At 42.0% G+C, this 17214-nt stretch overlaps 1 protein-coding gene across 1 annotated transcript in view; it reads right to left on the reverse strand.

Annotated features, from left to right (window-relative positions):
* The window catches only part of LIG3 (DNA ligase 3), a 158693-nt gene that overhangs the window by 60081 nt on the left and 81398 nt on the right, over window positions 1-17214 (reverse strand). Inside the window, exons 10-11 of the mRNA XM_030222374.1 lie at window positions 12521-12652; window positions 8290-8369 (exon numbers count right to left, since the gene is read on the reverse strand). Of these exons, the coding sequence (XP_030078234.1) occupies window positions 8290-8369; window positions 12521-12652 (212 nt within the window). The remainder of the gene's footprint in view (window positions 1-8289; window positions 8370-12520; window positions 12653-17214) is intronic.

Below are 17214 nucleotides of genomic sequence, written 5' to 3' on the forward strand. Positions count from 1 at the left end.
AAGTCTACTCAAAACTCACTTCTTCAGTCTAGCCTTTAAGAAAATAAGCACTCTTCTCAAATAAACTCATAGCATTAATTTTTACTTCATTCCACCTCCCACTATTTCTGTCTATCCCAGTTAATCCTAACCCTTTACCTTTTTCCTCCATATTTCAATACCTAGCTTAAACCCCTAAGGCCCCATTTTACTAAGGCACACATTAAAATTGTAGGTGCACTAAATGTTAGAGACGCCCATAGGAATGTATTGGCGTCTCTAACGTTTAGCGTTCCTACAATTTTAGCGCGTACTAAAAACATGAGCGTGGCTTAGTAAAAGGGGGCCTAAGTATTTAATTACATCTGTTCCTAACTCAAGTTTTACAGGTCTAACATTATATGATGTATTTTTACTTTCTGTTAATGTTTTGAACACGTTCATACTTTTCTAATTGTTATGTAAGCCACACTGAACCTAAGTTCTGCTCGGTCTAATGCTGGATTTAAATGTGATAAATAAAATAAGTGCTGCCTAGTACAGCTTTAGTTTTCTTTCCATCCTGCTCTTCCCTCTCTCACCTGCATATTTTCTCTCCCTTATCAAGGCATGACTGAAGCCATTTATGTTCAAGGATAAGAATGCACAATGGATATGTGCAGAGCAATATACAAAGTGAGGTGATGACTGATGAGGCCTGCCACAAGACAGAGACAGTCACAGACCTCTAGTCTGGAAAAGAAAAAAAAACCCTACTATTCTCTCCTTAAAACTGGGCATCTTAGATTCTTTATGCACCTGAACACTGTACTAGAGTGCCTGCTTGTATATGTATATTTGTTTCTCAATGGTGGTCCATCAACAGGCTGGAAACCAGGGCGATCCGTCTGGCACTTCTGGCTTTCCAAGGGCTGCAAGAAGGCAAGTCTGTGCAAGTTCTGTCAGACAATGCATCTGTGGAGGAATACATACATTTCCAGGGAGGTACGAATAATCCAGTGTGTGGCCAAAGAGGGGCTCTTCTCCTGGCTTGGGTGGAACGTCACTTGTCAAATCTGTCGGGTAGATTCCCAGCAGGAATGTGCTAGACCCAGAAGAGTGATCTCACTTTACTTTCACTGGACGTGGACTTTGGCTCAGCCTTACACCCTCCAATATTATCTCAACCACGTGACCCTGTAAGAGTGCCCACAATTGGAACTAGCTTCTGTGTCACTGTATTCAACTGTTTCTCTCACTTCACTGTGCCAGAGGCACAAACCACTAGTATTTCCCTCCCTGGATCCCTTCCTTCATATTCCTCCTGAACAGCCTGTATCCTGTGCAATCCATCTTCATAAGTCTTCTTTTTGCACGGTGTTATCATGCTGGCCAGACAATTCCCTTGCTACCTGGGCTGTGGGTTTTGCTATTCTGGTGCTGTGGGGAAACTACCCCCTCCCTCCCTCTTCAATCAATGTCTTTCCCTCTAACCAGCCCATACCCCCCAAATTCTTTATATGGTGCATTAAGTTGCGTGCACTAATTTGGCCGAATGGCCATATTGCACGCACAACTTAATTAACAAGCCAATCAGTGATAATTACTACTTAACCAATTAGCGGCACTAATTGTCTAATTAGAATTTACACACACTGCATTATAGAATATGACTACTACTACTACTATTTAGCATTTCTATAGCGCTACAAGGTGTACGCAGCGCTGCACAAACATAGAAGAAAGACAGTCCCTGCTCAAAGAGCTTACAATCTAATAGAAAGTTAGACTGACTAGAAAGTTGTGTGTAAATTCTAATTAAAGACAATTAGTGCCGCTAATTGGTTAAGTACTATTATCGGCACTGATTGGCTTGTTAATCAATTAAGTTGTGCATGGAGGGGTAGCATTGTATATCAAGGTTAGCCTTGAATCAAATAGATTGAAAATTCCACAGGAAATAAAACACTTCTTGGAATCACTGTGGACTGAAATTCCATGTGTAAAGGGGAAAAGGATAGTAATAGGAGTGTACTACCATCCGCCTGGCCAGGATGAACAGACGGATGCAGAAAGGTTAAAGGAAATTAGGAACGCAAACAAACTGGGCAACACAATAATAATGGGTGATTTCAATTACCCTTATATTGACTGGGTAAATGTAACATCAGGGCACGCTAGGGAGGTAAATTTCCTTGATGAAACCAAGGACAGCTTTATGGAGCAGCTGGTACAGGAGTCGATGAGAGAAGGAAAAATTCTAGACCTAGTCCTTAGTGGAGCACATGATCTGGTGCGGAAGGTAATGGTGCTGGGGCCGCTTGATAACAGTGATCATAATATGATCAGATTTGATATTAGCGTCGAAGTATACATATGAAATCAAATATTTCAGCATTTAACTTTAAAAAAGGAGACTGATAAAATGAGAACGGTGAAAAAAAAAAAAAAACTTAGAGGAGCAACTGCGAGGGTCAAAAATTTACATCAGGCGTGGATGCTGTTCAAAAACACCATCCTGGAAGCCCAGGCCAAATATATTCCACGTATTAAAAAAGGAGGACGGAAGACCAAACGACAGCCGGCATGGTTGAAAAGTGAGGTGAAGGAAGCTATTAGAGCTAAAAGAAAATCCTTCAGAAAATGGAATGAGCTGACTAAAAATAATAAGAAACAGCATAAGGAATGTGAAGTCAAATGCAAAGCGCTGATAAGGAAAGCTAAGAGGGACTTCGAAAAAAAGATTGCGTTGGAGGCAAAAACACAAAGTAAAATTTGTTTTAGGTATATTAAAAGCAGGAAGCCGGCAAAAAAAATCTGTTGGACCGCTAGATGACCGAGGAGTAAAAGGGGCGATCAGGGACGACAAAGCTGTAGCAGAGCGTTGAAATGAATTCTTTGCTTCGGTCTTCACCAAGGAAGATTTGGGTGGGATACCGGTGCCAGAAACGGTATTCGAAGCTGAAGAGTCGGAGAAACTTATTGAATTCTCTGTAAACCTGGAGGATGTAATGGGGCAGTTCTACAAACTGAAGAGTAGCAAATCTCCTGGACCGGATGGGTATTCATCCCAGAGTACTGATAAAATTTAAAAATGAGCTTGCGGAGCTATTGTTAGTAATATGTAATTTATCCATAAAATCGAGCGTGGTACCGTAAGATTGGAGGGTGGCCAATATAATACCAATTTGAAAAAAAAAGGTTTCAGAGGAGATCTGGGAAATTATAGACTGGTGAGCCTGACATCGGTGCCGGGCAAAATGGTAGAGACTATTATAAAGAACAAAATTACAGAGTATATTCAACAGCATGGATTAATGAGACAAAGTCAACATGGAATGGAAGAGTGGCCTAGTGATTAGGGTGGTGGACTTTGGTCCTGGGGAACTGAGAAACTGAGTTCGATTCCCACTTCAGGCACAGGCAGCTCCTTGTGACTCTGGGCAAGTCACTTAACCCTCCATTGCCCCATGTAAGCCGCATTGAGCCTGCCATGAGTGGGAAAGCGCAGGGTACAAATGTAACAAAAATAAAATTTAGTGAAGGGAAATCTTGCCTCACCAATCTACAACATTTCTTTGAAGGGGTGAACGAACATGTGGATAAAGGGGAGCCGGTTGATATTGTGTATCTGGATTTTCAGAAGGTGTTTGACAAAGTACCTCATGAAAGACTCCAGAGGAAATTGGAGAGTCATGGGATAGGAGGTAGTGTCCTATTGTGGATTAAACTGGTTAAAAGATGGAAAACAGAGAGTAGGGTTAAATGGTCAGTATTCTCAATGGAGAAGGGTAGTTAGTGGGGTTCCCCAGGGGTCTGTGCTAGGACTGCTGCTTTTTAACATATTTATAAATGACCTAGAGATGGAAGTAACTAGTGAGGTAATTAAATTTGCTGATGACAGAAAGTTATTCAAAGTCGTTAAATCACGGGAGGATTGTGAAAAATTACAAGAGGACCTTAAGAGACTGGGTGTCCAAATGGCAGATGACGTTTAATGTGAGCAAGTGCAAAGTGATACATGTGGGAAAGAGGAACCCTAATTATAGCTACGTCAGGCAAGGTTCTACGTTAGGAGTCACAGACCAAGAAAGGGATCTAGGTGTCGCCGCCGTTGATGATATGTTGAAACCTTCTGCTCAGTGTGCTGCTGCTGCGGCTAAGAAAGCAAATAGAATGTTAGGTTTTATTAGGAAATGAATGGAAAACAAAAATGAGGATGTTATAATGCCTTTGTATCGTTCCATGGTGCGACCGCACCTTGAATATTGCGTTCAATTCTGGTCGCCGCATCTCCAAAAGATATAGTGGAATTAGAAAAGATACAGAGAAGGGCGACGAAAATGATAAAGGGGATGGGACGACTTCCCTATGAGGACAGGCTAAAGCGGCTAGGGCTCTTCAACTTCGAGAAAAGGCGGCTGAGGGGAGATATGATAGAAATAATGAGTAGAGTTGAACGGGTAGATGTGAAGCGTCTGTTTATGCTTTCCAAAAATACTAGGACTAGGGGGCATGCGATGAAGCTACAATGTAGTAAATTTAAAATGAATCGGAGGAATGTTTTCTTCACTCAACGTGTAATTAAACTCTGGAATTCGTTGCCAGAGAATGTGGTAAAGGTGGTTAGTTTTGCGGAGTTTAAAAAAGGTTTGGACGGTTTCCTAAAAGAAAAGTCCATAGACCATTATTAAATGGACTTGGGGAAAATCCACTATTTCTGGGATGGGCAGTATGGAATGTTTTGTGCTTTTTTGGGATCTTGCCAGGTATTTGTGACCTGGATTGGCCACTGTTGGAAACGGGATGCTGGGCTTGATGGACCTTTGGTCTTTCCCAGTATGGCAATACGTATATACTTATGCAATTTGGCCAAGATGCCAAATTATTGCATACAACTTAAGGCACCATATATAGAATTTGGGGGTCTGTGCACAATTACACGTAGAGGAAGGGGATAATGTAGAAACATGAAGGCCTGAGACAGCAGTACATTGAAATAGGATGGTAGCCATAGGCCAGGACTGGCCATCCAGTCCCTAAGGCTAGAAGAAAGTCACAGTGCTGTTGCTGGGCAGATTAACAACAGAAATATGCAATGCTGGGAAAAGAGACGGTGTGAAGACTAAGAAGAAGCTCTAGGGTATTGAGCAAAACAGGAATGTGTGGATGTGAGAAAAACTCAAACCTACGCAGACATCTGCAGTTTGATAATAAAATTAGCAAAGCTGTGGAAACAGAATTTAATGGAAGGAGTAAACAGAGAGCTGATTTGGGCTGATTGAGAGAACAATTCATGCAAAAGGACACATACGCAGTTTTTGTTTAGCAGAGAAAAAAAAAAAAAAAGATAAAAGAGAACAGACAGAGGTAGCAGGGGGGAACTTGTACTCTAGCGAGCTGGACACAGCTGCTACTGATCAACTTCCCCCATAGGAAAACTTAGAGAATCTGCAACTGTTTCTTTTTCCAGTAGACATTAAGTCTAAAATGTACCTGTAGAAATGATATTAATTGATTTTAATTTGGAAACTGACAATAAACTAAATGGATTAGAAATAGATTGCAGTCTTGCAGTATTTTATTTTTTTGACAAAAAGAAATGTTATAAAAGTTTTCCTGTGTTAAAGGACATCTGGGGAGAGAGTGGAGGAGTGGCCTAGTGGTTAGGGTGGTGGACTTTGGTCCTGAGGAACTGAGTTCGATTCCCGGCACAGGCAGCTCCTTGTGACTCTGGGCAAGTCACTTAACCCTCCATTGCCCCATGTAAGCCGCATTGAGCCTGCCATGAGTGGGAAAGCGCAGGGTACAAATGTAACAAAAATAAAATAGATACTATTGGAGATTCTACATGGAATGTTTGCTATTGGAGATTCTACATGGAATGTTGCTATTCCACTAGCAACATTCCATGTAGAAGGCTGCGCAGGCTTCTGTTTCTGTGAGTCTGACGTCCTGCACGTATGTGCAGGACGTCAGACTCACAGAAGCAGAAGCCTGCGCGGCCACATTGGTGATCTGCAAGGGCCGACTTCTACATGGAATGTTGCTAGTGGAATAGCAACATTCCATGTAGAATCTCAAATAGTAGCAACAGTGGAGGAGTGGCCTAGTGGTTAGGGTGGTGGACTTTGGTCCTGGGGAACTGAGGAATTGAGTTCGATTCCCACTTCAGGCACAGGCAGCTCCTTGTGACTCTGGGCAAGTCACTTAACCCTCCATTGCCCCATGTAAGCCGCATTGAGCCTGCCATGAGTGGGAAAGCGCAGGGTACAAATGTAACAAAAATAAAATAGATACTATTGGAGATTCTACATGGAATGTTGTTATTCCACTAGCAACATTCCATGTAGAAGGCTGCGCAGGCTTCTGTTTCTGTGAGTCTGACGTCCTGCACGTATGTGCAGGACGTCAGACTCACAGAAGCAGAAGCCTGCGCGGCCACATTGGTGATCTGCAAGGGCCGACTTCTAGTGGAATAGCAACATTCCATGTAGAATCTCAAATAGTAGCAACAGTGGAGGAGTGGCCTAGTGGTTAGGGTGGTGGACTTTGGTCTTGAGGAACTGAGTTCGATTCCCGGAACAGGCAGCTCCTTGTGACTCTGGGCAAGTCACTTAACCCTCCATTGCCTGCCGCATTGAGCCTGCCATGAGTGGGAAAGCGCGGGGTACAAATGTAACAAAACAAACAAAACTACCCAAAGGTTTAGCTTCTGCAGCCTTCAGAGAAAAAAAAAATCATAAACCCTCCCAAGTACATTGGGCAAGGGGGGGGGGCTAAACAATGGGATTTGATATACCGTCTTTCTGCAGTTACAATCAAAGCAGTTTACATTTTACATATAGGAACTTTTTTTGTACCTGAGGCAATGGAGAGTTAAGTAACTTGCCTAAAGTTACAAGAGCTGCAGTAGAATCAAACTTGGTACCTCAGGTTCTCAGGCCGCTGCACTAACCATTAGGTTCTATAAAGGCCAAAGAGATTTGGTTCTGGGCATTCTGGGGCTAGCACTCACTATAAATGCAAGCGCTGATATTCGGCTGTTGTACATGTGGCTTGTAGAGATGGGCAGTTGTTAAACAACATACATTATTTCACTGGCATTTCCTATGTTTCTTGTTTTCAAATGAAAATGGCAAGAAAGAATGTGAAAATTCAACATGTGGAAAAGTGTTTGCATGCATGCACTATTGTAAGTACAATATATATCCACACTATAGGAGCTGTGGGGTGACTGGACGGGCAATTTGCTTTTTCTTTGTGGCTGGATGAATAAAAAAGTCCTTAAGTTCCAAAGTATTAGTACAAAGGAAACATTGGGCACATTTTAGATGAGCACCCTGTGGTACCAGACCTGTTCTATTCCTAGATATATCTGAGGGGCTCATCAAGCTCCTTAAAGTTAGAATTCCTAGTGGATGCAAAACGTAGGTGTAAATGAGAAAAAGTAGAGGTCAGATTCAATACTTCCCAATGTTTCCTGATGATCTTATGTACTTTCGTTATGCCTGGAGTGTGTCTCAACACACAAGTGATGCTGTCCTCAGGGGCATCAGAGGTTGGTTTAGTAGTTAGAAGCAACTGCCGATCTCTGTTATATACTTCACGAATCACTGATTTCGGATAGCCCCGCTGTGCAAGACGGGCTTTAAAATCTGGGATTGTGATTTGAAATCTGAGGTATAAGTACACACACGACGAAACCTCAAAAACTGAAAATAGGGGACACTTCTTTTCAAAGGTGTAGGGTGGTCACTTGAAAAATGCAAGAAGGTATTTCTGTCTGTTTCCTTGGTATAGTCAATAGTTGCTCTTTCTGTTTTTTAACCAAAACATCCAAGAATGAGATTTGAGAAGAGTGATAATTCACCTACTTATCAAAAAACTGTGGATTCTTTTAGTATCCTTTACCTTTTGAAACACAAGGGTTTTTCTGTCTATGATGAGAACCCCCTCCGACGTTAGAAGTGCAATACGGCTCTCAATGTGAAGCCTTATATATTTATATATATAGGCTGGAGGTTGGGGAATTCTGAGGCTTTTCCCTTGTTGTATTTTCAAAACTAGAATAGATACGCTCCACAGAATCTTTAGTGAGATAGATTCAAGTATTTTTTTCTGTGCCAAAGCTATTTTGAGAGCTTTTTTCTTTTTTTGATTACTTGGTAGTATTGCTCTCTTTCTCTTTTGTGATATATTACTCTTTTAGCTACTTTACAGCTATAATTTTATGACCTCAAAAATTACAGGAGCTCTTTAACAGACATAAATTCATTGCAGTACCAATGTAGATATCACCACCAATACTGGTGACATGAATACACGCACCTGTCCATCAAACTGACTCCATTGAAGTAGATACAATCAAACACAAACAGGCAGACATTGGCATCCTTGAACGCAGCTTTCTGAAAGAGCATTAAAATAAAAATAAGCATTTGTATTTTGGAGATGAATACAGTAAAATGACTACAGCTTGATGTACATAATTATACCCAAGTACAAAGTATTTTCTTTGAATTCTCTATATGATTAAACTATTCAACTGCGTTGCTATATCCGACAGTGATAAGTACTTACAAGAAACTGAAAATATATTTTTAGTAGTGTTTCAAAGAGTATTTCAAGATATATCACCTTTCAAAGTCTCAAAGCAATTCAGAACCTTATTTAAAGGTATAAGTCAAGTTGAGCATTACAGCTCCCAACATTCTTCTTGAGGTGTTGGTACAGATGAATTCACTTGAAACTAAAGGAAAGACACTGTCTTCTCTATGTTAATTGCTGGAACCTCATTCATAGTAACATAGTAGATGACGGCAGAAAAAGACCTGCATCGTCCATCCAGTCTGCCCAACAAGACAAACTCATATGTGTATACCTTACCTTGAATTTGTACCTGTCCTTTTCAGGGCACAGACCATATAAGTCTGCCCAGCAGTATTTCCCGCCTCCCATCAGCGGCTCTGGTACAGACCGTATAAGTCTGCCCTCCCCTATCCTCGCCTCCCAACCACCACCCCCTCTTCCCCCCAACTGCTCCTGCATAGAGTTAACACACAAATTCCTTCAAGGAACTGTGGGGGCCTGTTTACCAAGTGTGGTAAGTAAAAGTTTGCAGTGATTGCATGATAGTTGCAAAAATTAAGTTGTGGTAATTTGGGGGCAGCATTATCTCATGCAGTTATTGTGTATGGCAGACATTTACTGCATGTTAAGTGAATTGTCAATGGCATGGTTAGTTGCAGCTGCGGTAAAGGGCTAGTGCAGGACCACCACTCCCGATCACCCCAGTGCACACCAGGGGCTCCTGCACTGTTCCCTCTACCCTGAGCAGGATTCTTCCAATTGCAATGCTGCCAGTGGGGGGGGGGGGGGGGGGGGGGGAATATTGTATTTTTAAACACCAAGAACATGCAGTTTGCCTGTCCCTCGTTATTGAAAATGTGATACTGACACACAGCATCCCCCACTGGCAGGGCTGTAGGTGGATGACTCCCACTCAGCTTAGAGGGAACAGTGGGTTCCTAGTGTCTAGAGAATTTCAAGTGAAATCCTCAGTTGCTCATGCTCCACTGATTGCCTCAGTTCAATGAGGTGCCTCCCATCCTTAGCGGCACCACTAGAGATTTGAAAAGGAAAAGGTAGTGGTAGCTTTTTGGGAGGCGGGGATAGTGCTGGGCAGACTTATACGGTCTGTGCCAGAGCCGGTGGTGGGAGGCGGGGCTGGTGGTTGGGAGGCGGGGAGAGTGCTGGGCAGACTTATAGGGTCTGTGCCAGAGCCGGTGGTGGGAGGCGGGGAGAGTGCTGGGCAGACTTATAGGGTCTGTGCCAGAGCCGGTGGTGGGAGGCGGGGATAGTGCTGGGCAGACTTATACGGTCTGTGCCAGAGCCGGTGGTGGGAGGCGGGGATAGTGCTGGGCAGACTTATACGGTCTGTGCCAGAGCCGGTGGTGGGAGGCAGGGATAGTGCTGGGCAGACTTATACGGTCTGTGCCAGAGCCGGTGGTGGGAGGCAGGGATAGTGCTGGGCAGACTTATACGGTCTGTGCCAGAGCCGGTGGTGGGAGGCAGGGATAGTGCTGGGCAGACTTATACGGTCTGTGCCAGAGCCGGTGGTGGGAGGCAGGGATAGTGCTGGGCAGACTTATACGGTCTGTGCCAGAGCCGGTGGTGGGAGGCAGGGATAGTGCTGGGCAGACTTATACGGTCTGTGCCAGAGCCGGTGGTGGGAGGCAGGGCTGGTGGTTGGGAGGCGGGGATAGTGCTGGGCAGACTTATAGGGTCTGTGCCCTGAAGAGGACAGGTACAAATCAAGGTAGGGTACACACAAAAAGTAGCACATAAGAGTATATCTTGTTGGGCAGACTGGATGGACCGTGCAGGTCTTTTTCTGCCCTCACCTACTATGTTACTATGTATTTATTCATATAGTTTTTGAAGAGGTAGATTTAAAAGGAAAGCAATGATATCTTTGTGATTAGCTGTAGAATTCTTTGAAGAGGTAGGTTTTAATTTCTTTTCTGAATTGGAGGAGATTTGAGATGCTTCTTATGGTTTTTGGTTTCAAGTGCCACCATTTGGAACCCAGGTAGCTAAGTCCTGCTTTTTTCAGTTGGGTAGATGTAGGAGTAGGTAGTCTCTGTTTTCTGGGCTGGCATTTCTTGAGGATAATTCAATCATGTTATGCTTATATTCCAAATAGTATCTTGAAGATTAGGGTGCTCGTTTTGAAAAATATTCTTGCCTTGACTGGTAGCCAAAGTAGTGTTTCAAGCAGTGGGATTGATCTTTTGTATTTTGATTTCTTGAAAATCAGTCGCTGCCGTGTTTTGGACTGTTTGCAGCGATGTTAGTGTGTTTGTCTTGCACCCTATGTATGCTGCATTGCAGTAATCTAGTTGCAATAGTATCAATGATTGGACTAGTATCCGGAAAAGACTGTCTAGGGAAACAGTCTTTATTCTTCTCAATTTCCACAGTGTTCTGAAGAATTCTGATGTTAATGCTGATATCTGATTGTCCAATGTTAGACGTTTGTCAAGAATGATTCCTAGTATTTTAAGTTGTGTTTCGATGTGGTATGCTTGTTGGTTGATTGTGAACTTTTGGTAGGATGTGAGATTGTGTGGGCTGGATAATACTAGGAATTTGTTTTTGTCTCTGTTCAGTTTGAGTTTGAACGTTGTCTGCATATAAAATGCGTTGAAACCCATTAATTAAAGTTTTTTTCCAAGAGGCTTAGATGTGGGTGCCAGCACTGAATATTGGCCAGCACCAGGGGTGTCTAAGGGTTCAACTGGGGGTGGAGGTATGATCAGAAAGGGGAGGATTGGAAAGGTTAATGAAACACAACAGGTGTGCTAGAGGTAGGCCAACTGGCAGACTCTCTTTTCTGGGTCCTGTTTGATACTCAGACAAGACCTGGATGTGTCTGAGGGTAATAGCTGAATATTGGGCAGGACCCGTGCAAGTACTGATGACTGCTTTCTAGCTGGTCATGCCCACATAGCTAAGCAGCAAAACATAGGGCAGCCTTTAGTACGGTCCTATCTAGCCACTTAGCTATGTGGGCACCAGCACTGAATAAGGCCCCTGCTGCCAGCTCCATCCTAATTCCACCCCCAGATAGCCCCGGCTGGATTTGACTGTGCAGTCTGAGCCAATATTCAGTAGCACTTTCTGATTAAGTGCTGCTGAATATCATGAGCTGAACCCCTTGGCCCTGTTTAAAGGGGGGCAGGAACTTCTGCTTGCTTAAACCTTGGCTGAATATCAGTCCCTTCACGTTCAGTGTGTTAACCTGATTACATAGTAGATGACGGCAGAAAAAGACCTGCATGGTCCATCCAGTCTGCCCAAGACAAACTCATATGTGTATACCTTACCTTGAATTTGTACCTGTCCTTTTCAGGGCACAGACCGTATAAGTCTGCCCAGCAGTATTTCCCGCCTCCCAACCACCAGTCCCGCCTCCCATCAGCGGCTCTGGTACAGACCGTATAAGTCTGCCCTCCCCTATCCTCGCCTCCCAACCACCACCCCCTCTCCCATCAGCGGCTCTGGTACAGACCGTATAAGTCTGCCCTCCCCTATCCTCGCCTCCCAACCACCACCCCCTCTCCCATCAGCAGCTCTGGTACAGACCGTATAAGTCTGCCCTCCCCTATCCTCGCCTCCCAACCACCACCCCCTCTTCCCCCCAACAAACAAACTGATTCACTGAACTCATCTGTGGTCTAGATGCATTCTTGTATATATTCAGTGGTTCAGGCTACTGCATCTTCGCATCCATTGAGTGTTTAATAGGAAAAATGATAAGGGCGTGAACCATTAGATGTACCATCAGAACTGCAACCCTTGGCATAAACTTGATTGATCTCTAACAACTTTCAGGCTATACTGTCTTTGGCTCTTTCTTCAAGAAGATAAGCCATTATTCGAGTTATGTACAGCAAAAACTTTATGATTTATAGAATTGCAGTCAGCTGCTTTTAAATAATTCTTTCCTCTAATGGCTGCTGGATTCTTTACTGAAGCTGGAGGAGTTGCACTTTACCTTATGTACTCCAAGGGTGCCAAAGGGCAGGGGCTTCCCTGTGTTGGTATCTATCAGCAGCACTTCAGAGTCCAGGATCATGCTGTTTCCTCCTGGAAAAGCCTTTGGGATAAAGTCCTTAAAATGAGCCACCTAGACACAAGATCAGCAGTATACCAGTCAATCACAACGAAAATCTGCAACACACTAATTTTCATTGCAAACATTTATTTTATTTTTTTTAATTTTTGTTACATTTGTACCACATGCTTTCCCACACAAGGCAGGCTCAATGTGGCTTACATATTGTATACAGGTACTTATTTGTACCTGGGGCAATGGAGGGTTAAGTGACTTGCCCAGAGTCACAAGGAGCTGCCTGTGCCTGAAGTGGGAATTGAACTCAGTTCCTCAGTTCCCCAGGACCAGAGTCTACCACCCTAACCACTAGGCCACTCCTCCACTCTCCATCTACTTCATGCCCACGTAACCTACAACATTTTTGTATTACTGCCTGGAAAGGTTCTGTGTATGAGAATGAGAACCTATGGTAAGCTGTTTGAAGTGGAATTCACATTCTATGCAGCTTGCTGGCAAAATTAGATTGGCTATTTAGGTCTTTATCTGTTGTCATATATGTTACTATCTTAGCTAACAGAAACACAAAAGCAGGGGAGAACCTCTACGTCAAGAAATCCAAGTACACAGGAGTAGAGGCTGACCAGAAGGCGAATCCAATGCTGGAGATAGTGTGAGGAAATTCTTTATTGTTGCTGATACAAAGGGACCCGACATGGTCCGTGTTTCGGCGTTACAAAACGTGTCAGGTCCCTTTGTATCAGCAATGATAAAGAATTTCCTCACACTATCTCCAGCATTGGATTCGTCTTTTGGTTAGCCTCTACTCCTGCTTGCTTGGACTATCTCAGCTAATCCAAGCCTCCTAACATATCACTGCCATCCAATCCCCCCATACATCAGTACTAGTCTACTTGAACACAATGCCATGCATCAAAGGTGATATCAACTGGCAGTACTAAATCTGAGGTGGATGTGTACGTTTGCTTGTTTTGCTCTGTTTATTTCAATATTTTATTATACATGTATAACTTGTAATCTACTTAAAATTGTAAAAGTTCAAAACAAAAAGGTTATTAAAATAAATAAATAAATAAATGAGAGTAGAACAGGTCCAGTAACAACTTTTTCAGGTACATCAAAAGCAGAAAGCTTATGAAGGAATTCGTGGGACCGTTAGATCATGAAGAGCGGAAGAGGCACCTGTCTTTTTGGAAGATTTATTTATTAGGATTTATTTACCACCTTTTGAAAGACTTCATGCAAGGTGGTGTACAGTAAGAATAAATCAAACATAAGCAATAGACAGAAGTAAAAATATTCAAACAACAATACAAAGTATGCATAGTACACTACTTACAATGTCAATGCAATATAATAGAACATTTTACTAGACAGATGGAACATATAGATAGGTAAGAGTAAGAGGGCTTAGAAAATAAGAGGACTAATTTAAAGAAAGTTGCATATGAGGTCACAGAGATGATTAGATGTTATCTCAGCTAGGGTAGGAGTGGATAAACATGTCCTGCTGCAGTATGTGTCACTCCTTTTGTGTGTGTGAGACTAAGAAGTTAGTTACTTCTTCCATTAAAAGAAGTTGATGCGAAGGAACTGAAAGTAATCTTGGTGAACCTGGGAAGACGTGCTGAGCCATACTTTGTATTGTTATTTTAATATTTTTGCTGCTGTAATTGCCCATTGCTCATGTTTCATGTATTCTTACTGTACACCACCTTGAGTGAATTCCTTCAAAAAGCCGGTAAATAAATAAATTAAATAGTAGTAAATCACCTGGATTGGATGGCATGCACCCTAGAGTACTGAAAGAGCTCAAACATGAAACTGCTGATCTGAGGTAACCTGTCTTTAAATCGTCTGTGGTACCTGAAGATCGGAGGGTGGTCAATGTTAATGCCGATTTTTAAAAGGATTTCAGGGGGGATCCAGGAAATTATAGACCCGTAAGCCTAACTTCAGCGCCGGGGAAAATAGTGGAAACTATTATAAAGAATAAAATCACTGAACACATAGACAAACATTGTTTAAATGGGATTCAGCCAAGGGAATCGAAGAGCAGAACGGATCTCAGTCAATGTTCAGAAACCATAAAACTTTATTAAAAATAACCCAACGTGGTCACGTTTTGCCTCCTAACAGGCTGCGTCAGGGGATTTACTTTACACTGAAAGACACAAGTAAAATCAAAAATAACTATTACAAATTATAAAAAGTTCTCTGATGCAGCCTCTTGGGAGGCGAAACGTGGCCACGTTGGGTTATTTTTAATAAAGTTTTGTGGTTTCTGAACATTGATTTAGATCTGTTCTGCTTGATTACTGTGATTTACAGACCTCTATTGCATCACCTTTTCTGGGCTGGAATCAGCTAAGGGAAGTCTTGCCTCACCAATTTGTTTCATTTCTTTGAAGGCATGAATAATAAAGGTGAGCTAGTTAATGTAGTGTATCTAGATTTTCAGAAAGCTTTTGACAAAGTTCCTCATGAAAGACTCCTAAGAAACTTAACGAGTCATGGGGTAGGAGGCAATGTTCTGTTGCGGATTAGGAATTGGTTATTGGACAGAAAAAAAAAGGTATAGTTAAATGGCCATTTCTCTCAATGAAGAAGGGAAAATAGAGGACTGCTGCAGGGATTTATACTGGGACCAGTGCTATTTAACATATTTATAAATGATCTGGAATTCAGAACGTGATTAAATCTGCAAATGATATAAAACTATGTAAAGTTGGTAAACACTTGTGGACTGTGAAACTGGAAGACTGGGCATCCAAATGGCATATGAAATTTAATGTAGACAAATGCAAAGTGATGCACATTGGGAAGAATAATCCAAATCATAGTTACCTGATGCTAGAGGTCCACCTTAGGAGTCAGCACCCAAGAAAAAGATCTTGTCATTTTTGACAATACGCTGAAATCTTCTGCCCAGTGTGTGGCAGCGGCCAAAAAAGCAAACAGGATGCTAGGAGTTATTAGAAAAGGGATCGTAAGTAAAACCAAGAATACTAGAGTGCCTCTGTATCACTCCATGGTGTGACCTCACCTTGAGTATTGGATGCAATTCTGGTCGCCGTATCTCAAATGAGACATAGTGGAATTAGAAAAGATTCAAAGAAGCGCGACCAAAATGATAAAGGGGACGGAATTCCTCTCATATGAGAAAAGGAGATATGATTTAGGTCTCAAAATCCTGAGTGAAAGTGAATCCATTTATTACTCTTTCAAAAAAATCCCGTGCCGGATCTGATATTAATCAAGGACTCCTGTTGTTTCAGTCTTGAAGGCCCAGCTGTGCCTTTTCTCTATTTGCTATTTGTGTATACTATTTTACCCTCTCTGGTTACTGTATGTATATTGGTGAGGGATAGCCTTCAAGAACTGGGACAATGTTATGAGCTACCCAGAAGATCGCCTACATCATCTTCTCCAGGAACCCGTGATGTTTGAGGATGAAGATGAAGATTCACTGGATGACCATTGGAATGATCTGATTGACCTAAAACAGAACTCTATAAGATTTCAATTACATTATGCTATGCTTATACAGTATTGTAGGGTTCAACACATCCCTAGAGGGTTGAGAATTCTTAAAGAACCTCAACTTTTTAGGGATAATAAGATGTTTATTGAGAAATGGTGCTCAATTTTAAACAAATGCTCCTTGGATCTTATGATCCTTCTCACTGAAACCTCAAAAGAAAAATTAGACACTATTAAGGGTGAAACAGATGAAAAGATTGATATTTTAAAAAGGGATGACCCGAATTTTGATATAAATTTAGCAGCACTAAATATAAAACTAGATAACTTTAAAGAAAGACATTAAGAAAATGAAACATGACAAATACAAAAGGGATGAAGAGGACTACCGTAAAGGCATCATTTACCCATGGGCAGTACTTAATAAAAATAATTTTGTAAGACGAAAAAATAGTTATAAGGAAGGGACACCTTAGTAAAACACAGAACAAACAATCAAGAATTGGATACCAATCCAGAAGGAGCAGCTAACCACACAATTGAGAGAGCTCGGAAAAGGATATGCGACGATTCAGATGAATTATTCATTTCTTCATGTTCCACACTAATCAATAATTCCACAATAATACCTGGAAAGGAAACTGAACCTACTTTTTTAGACAGGATTTGGGACACGAGAAACAAAAGGAAATGGGAAAGAAGGTACTACTTCCCCCAACACAGGATGAAACACAGAGATCTGGAGAGAGAACACTAGCCTTATGTCAGGATGGAATTTTGAGGGAGAGGACATGGCAGAGGGAGAGGCAGGATGATGCAATACCATCGCCGTCCGTCATACAAGAAGTTGACATACCCATAATTAATTTATCAGAAATAACTTTAACAAAGGAAGAGATCTCAGTTTAAAGAAAGGTCTCAAATTCGTACCTACTAATACATATGACCCTCTACAAACTAGAATTGATTTGTGCAAATTTGAAAGAAAACTCAAGATTGCACATTTCTTTGAGAATGACACTACAATCAATTCGATCCCTCCATGGTTAAATGTCCTTCTAAATGGATTCCACCTGGGTCGACTGACCCATTAATAGTTGCGTTCCATCAATGTGTACTACGGGATATAGAAC

Source organism: Microcaecilia unicolor, chromosome 13 (genome assembly GCF_901765095.1).
Source record: "Microcaecilia unicolor chromosome 13, aMicUni1.1, whole genome shotgun sequence".
Lineage (NCBI taxonomy): Eukaryota > Metazoa > Chordata > Amphibia > Gymnophiona > Siphonopidae > Microcaecilia > Microcaecilia unicolor.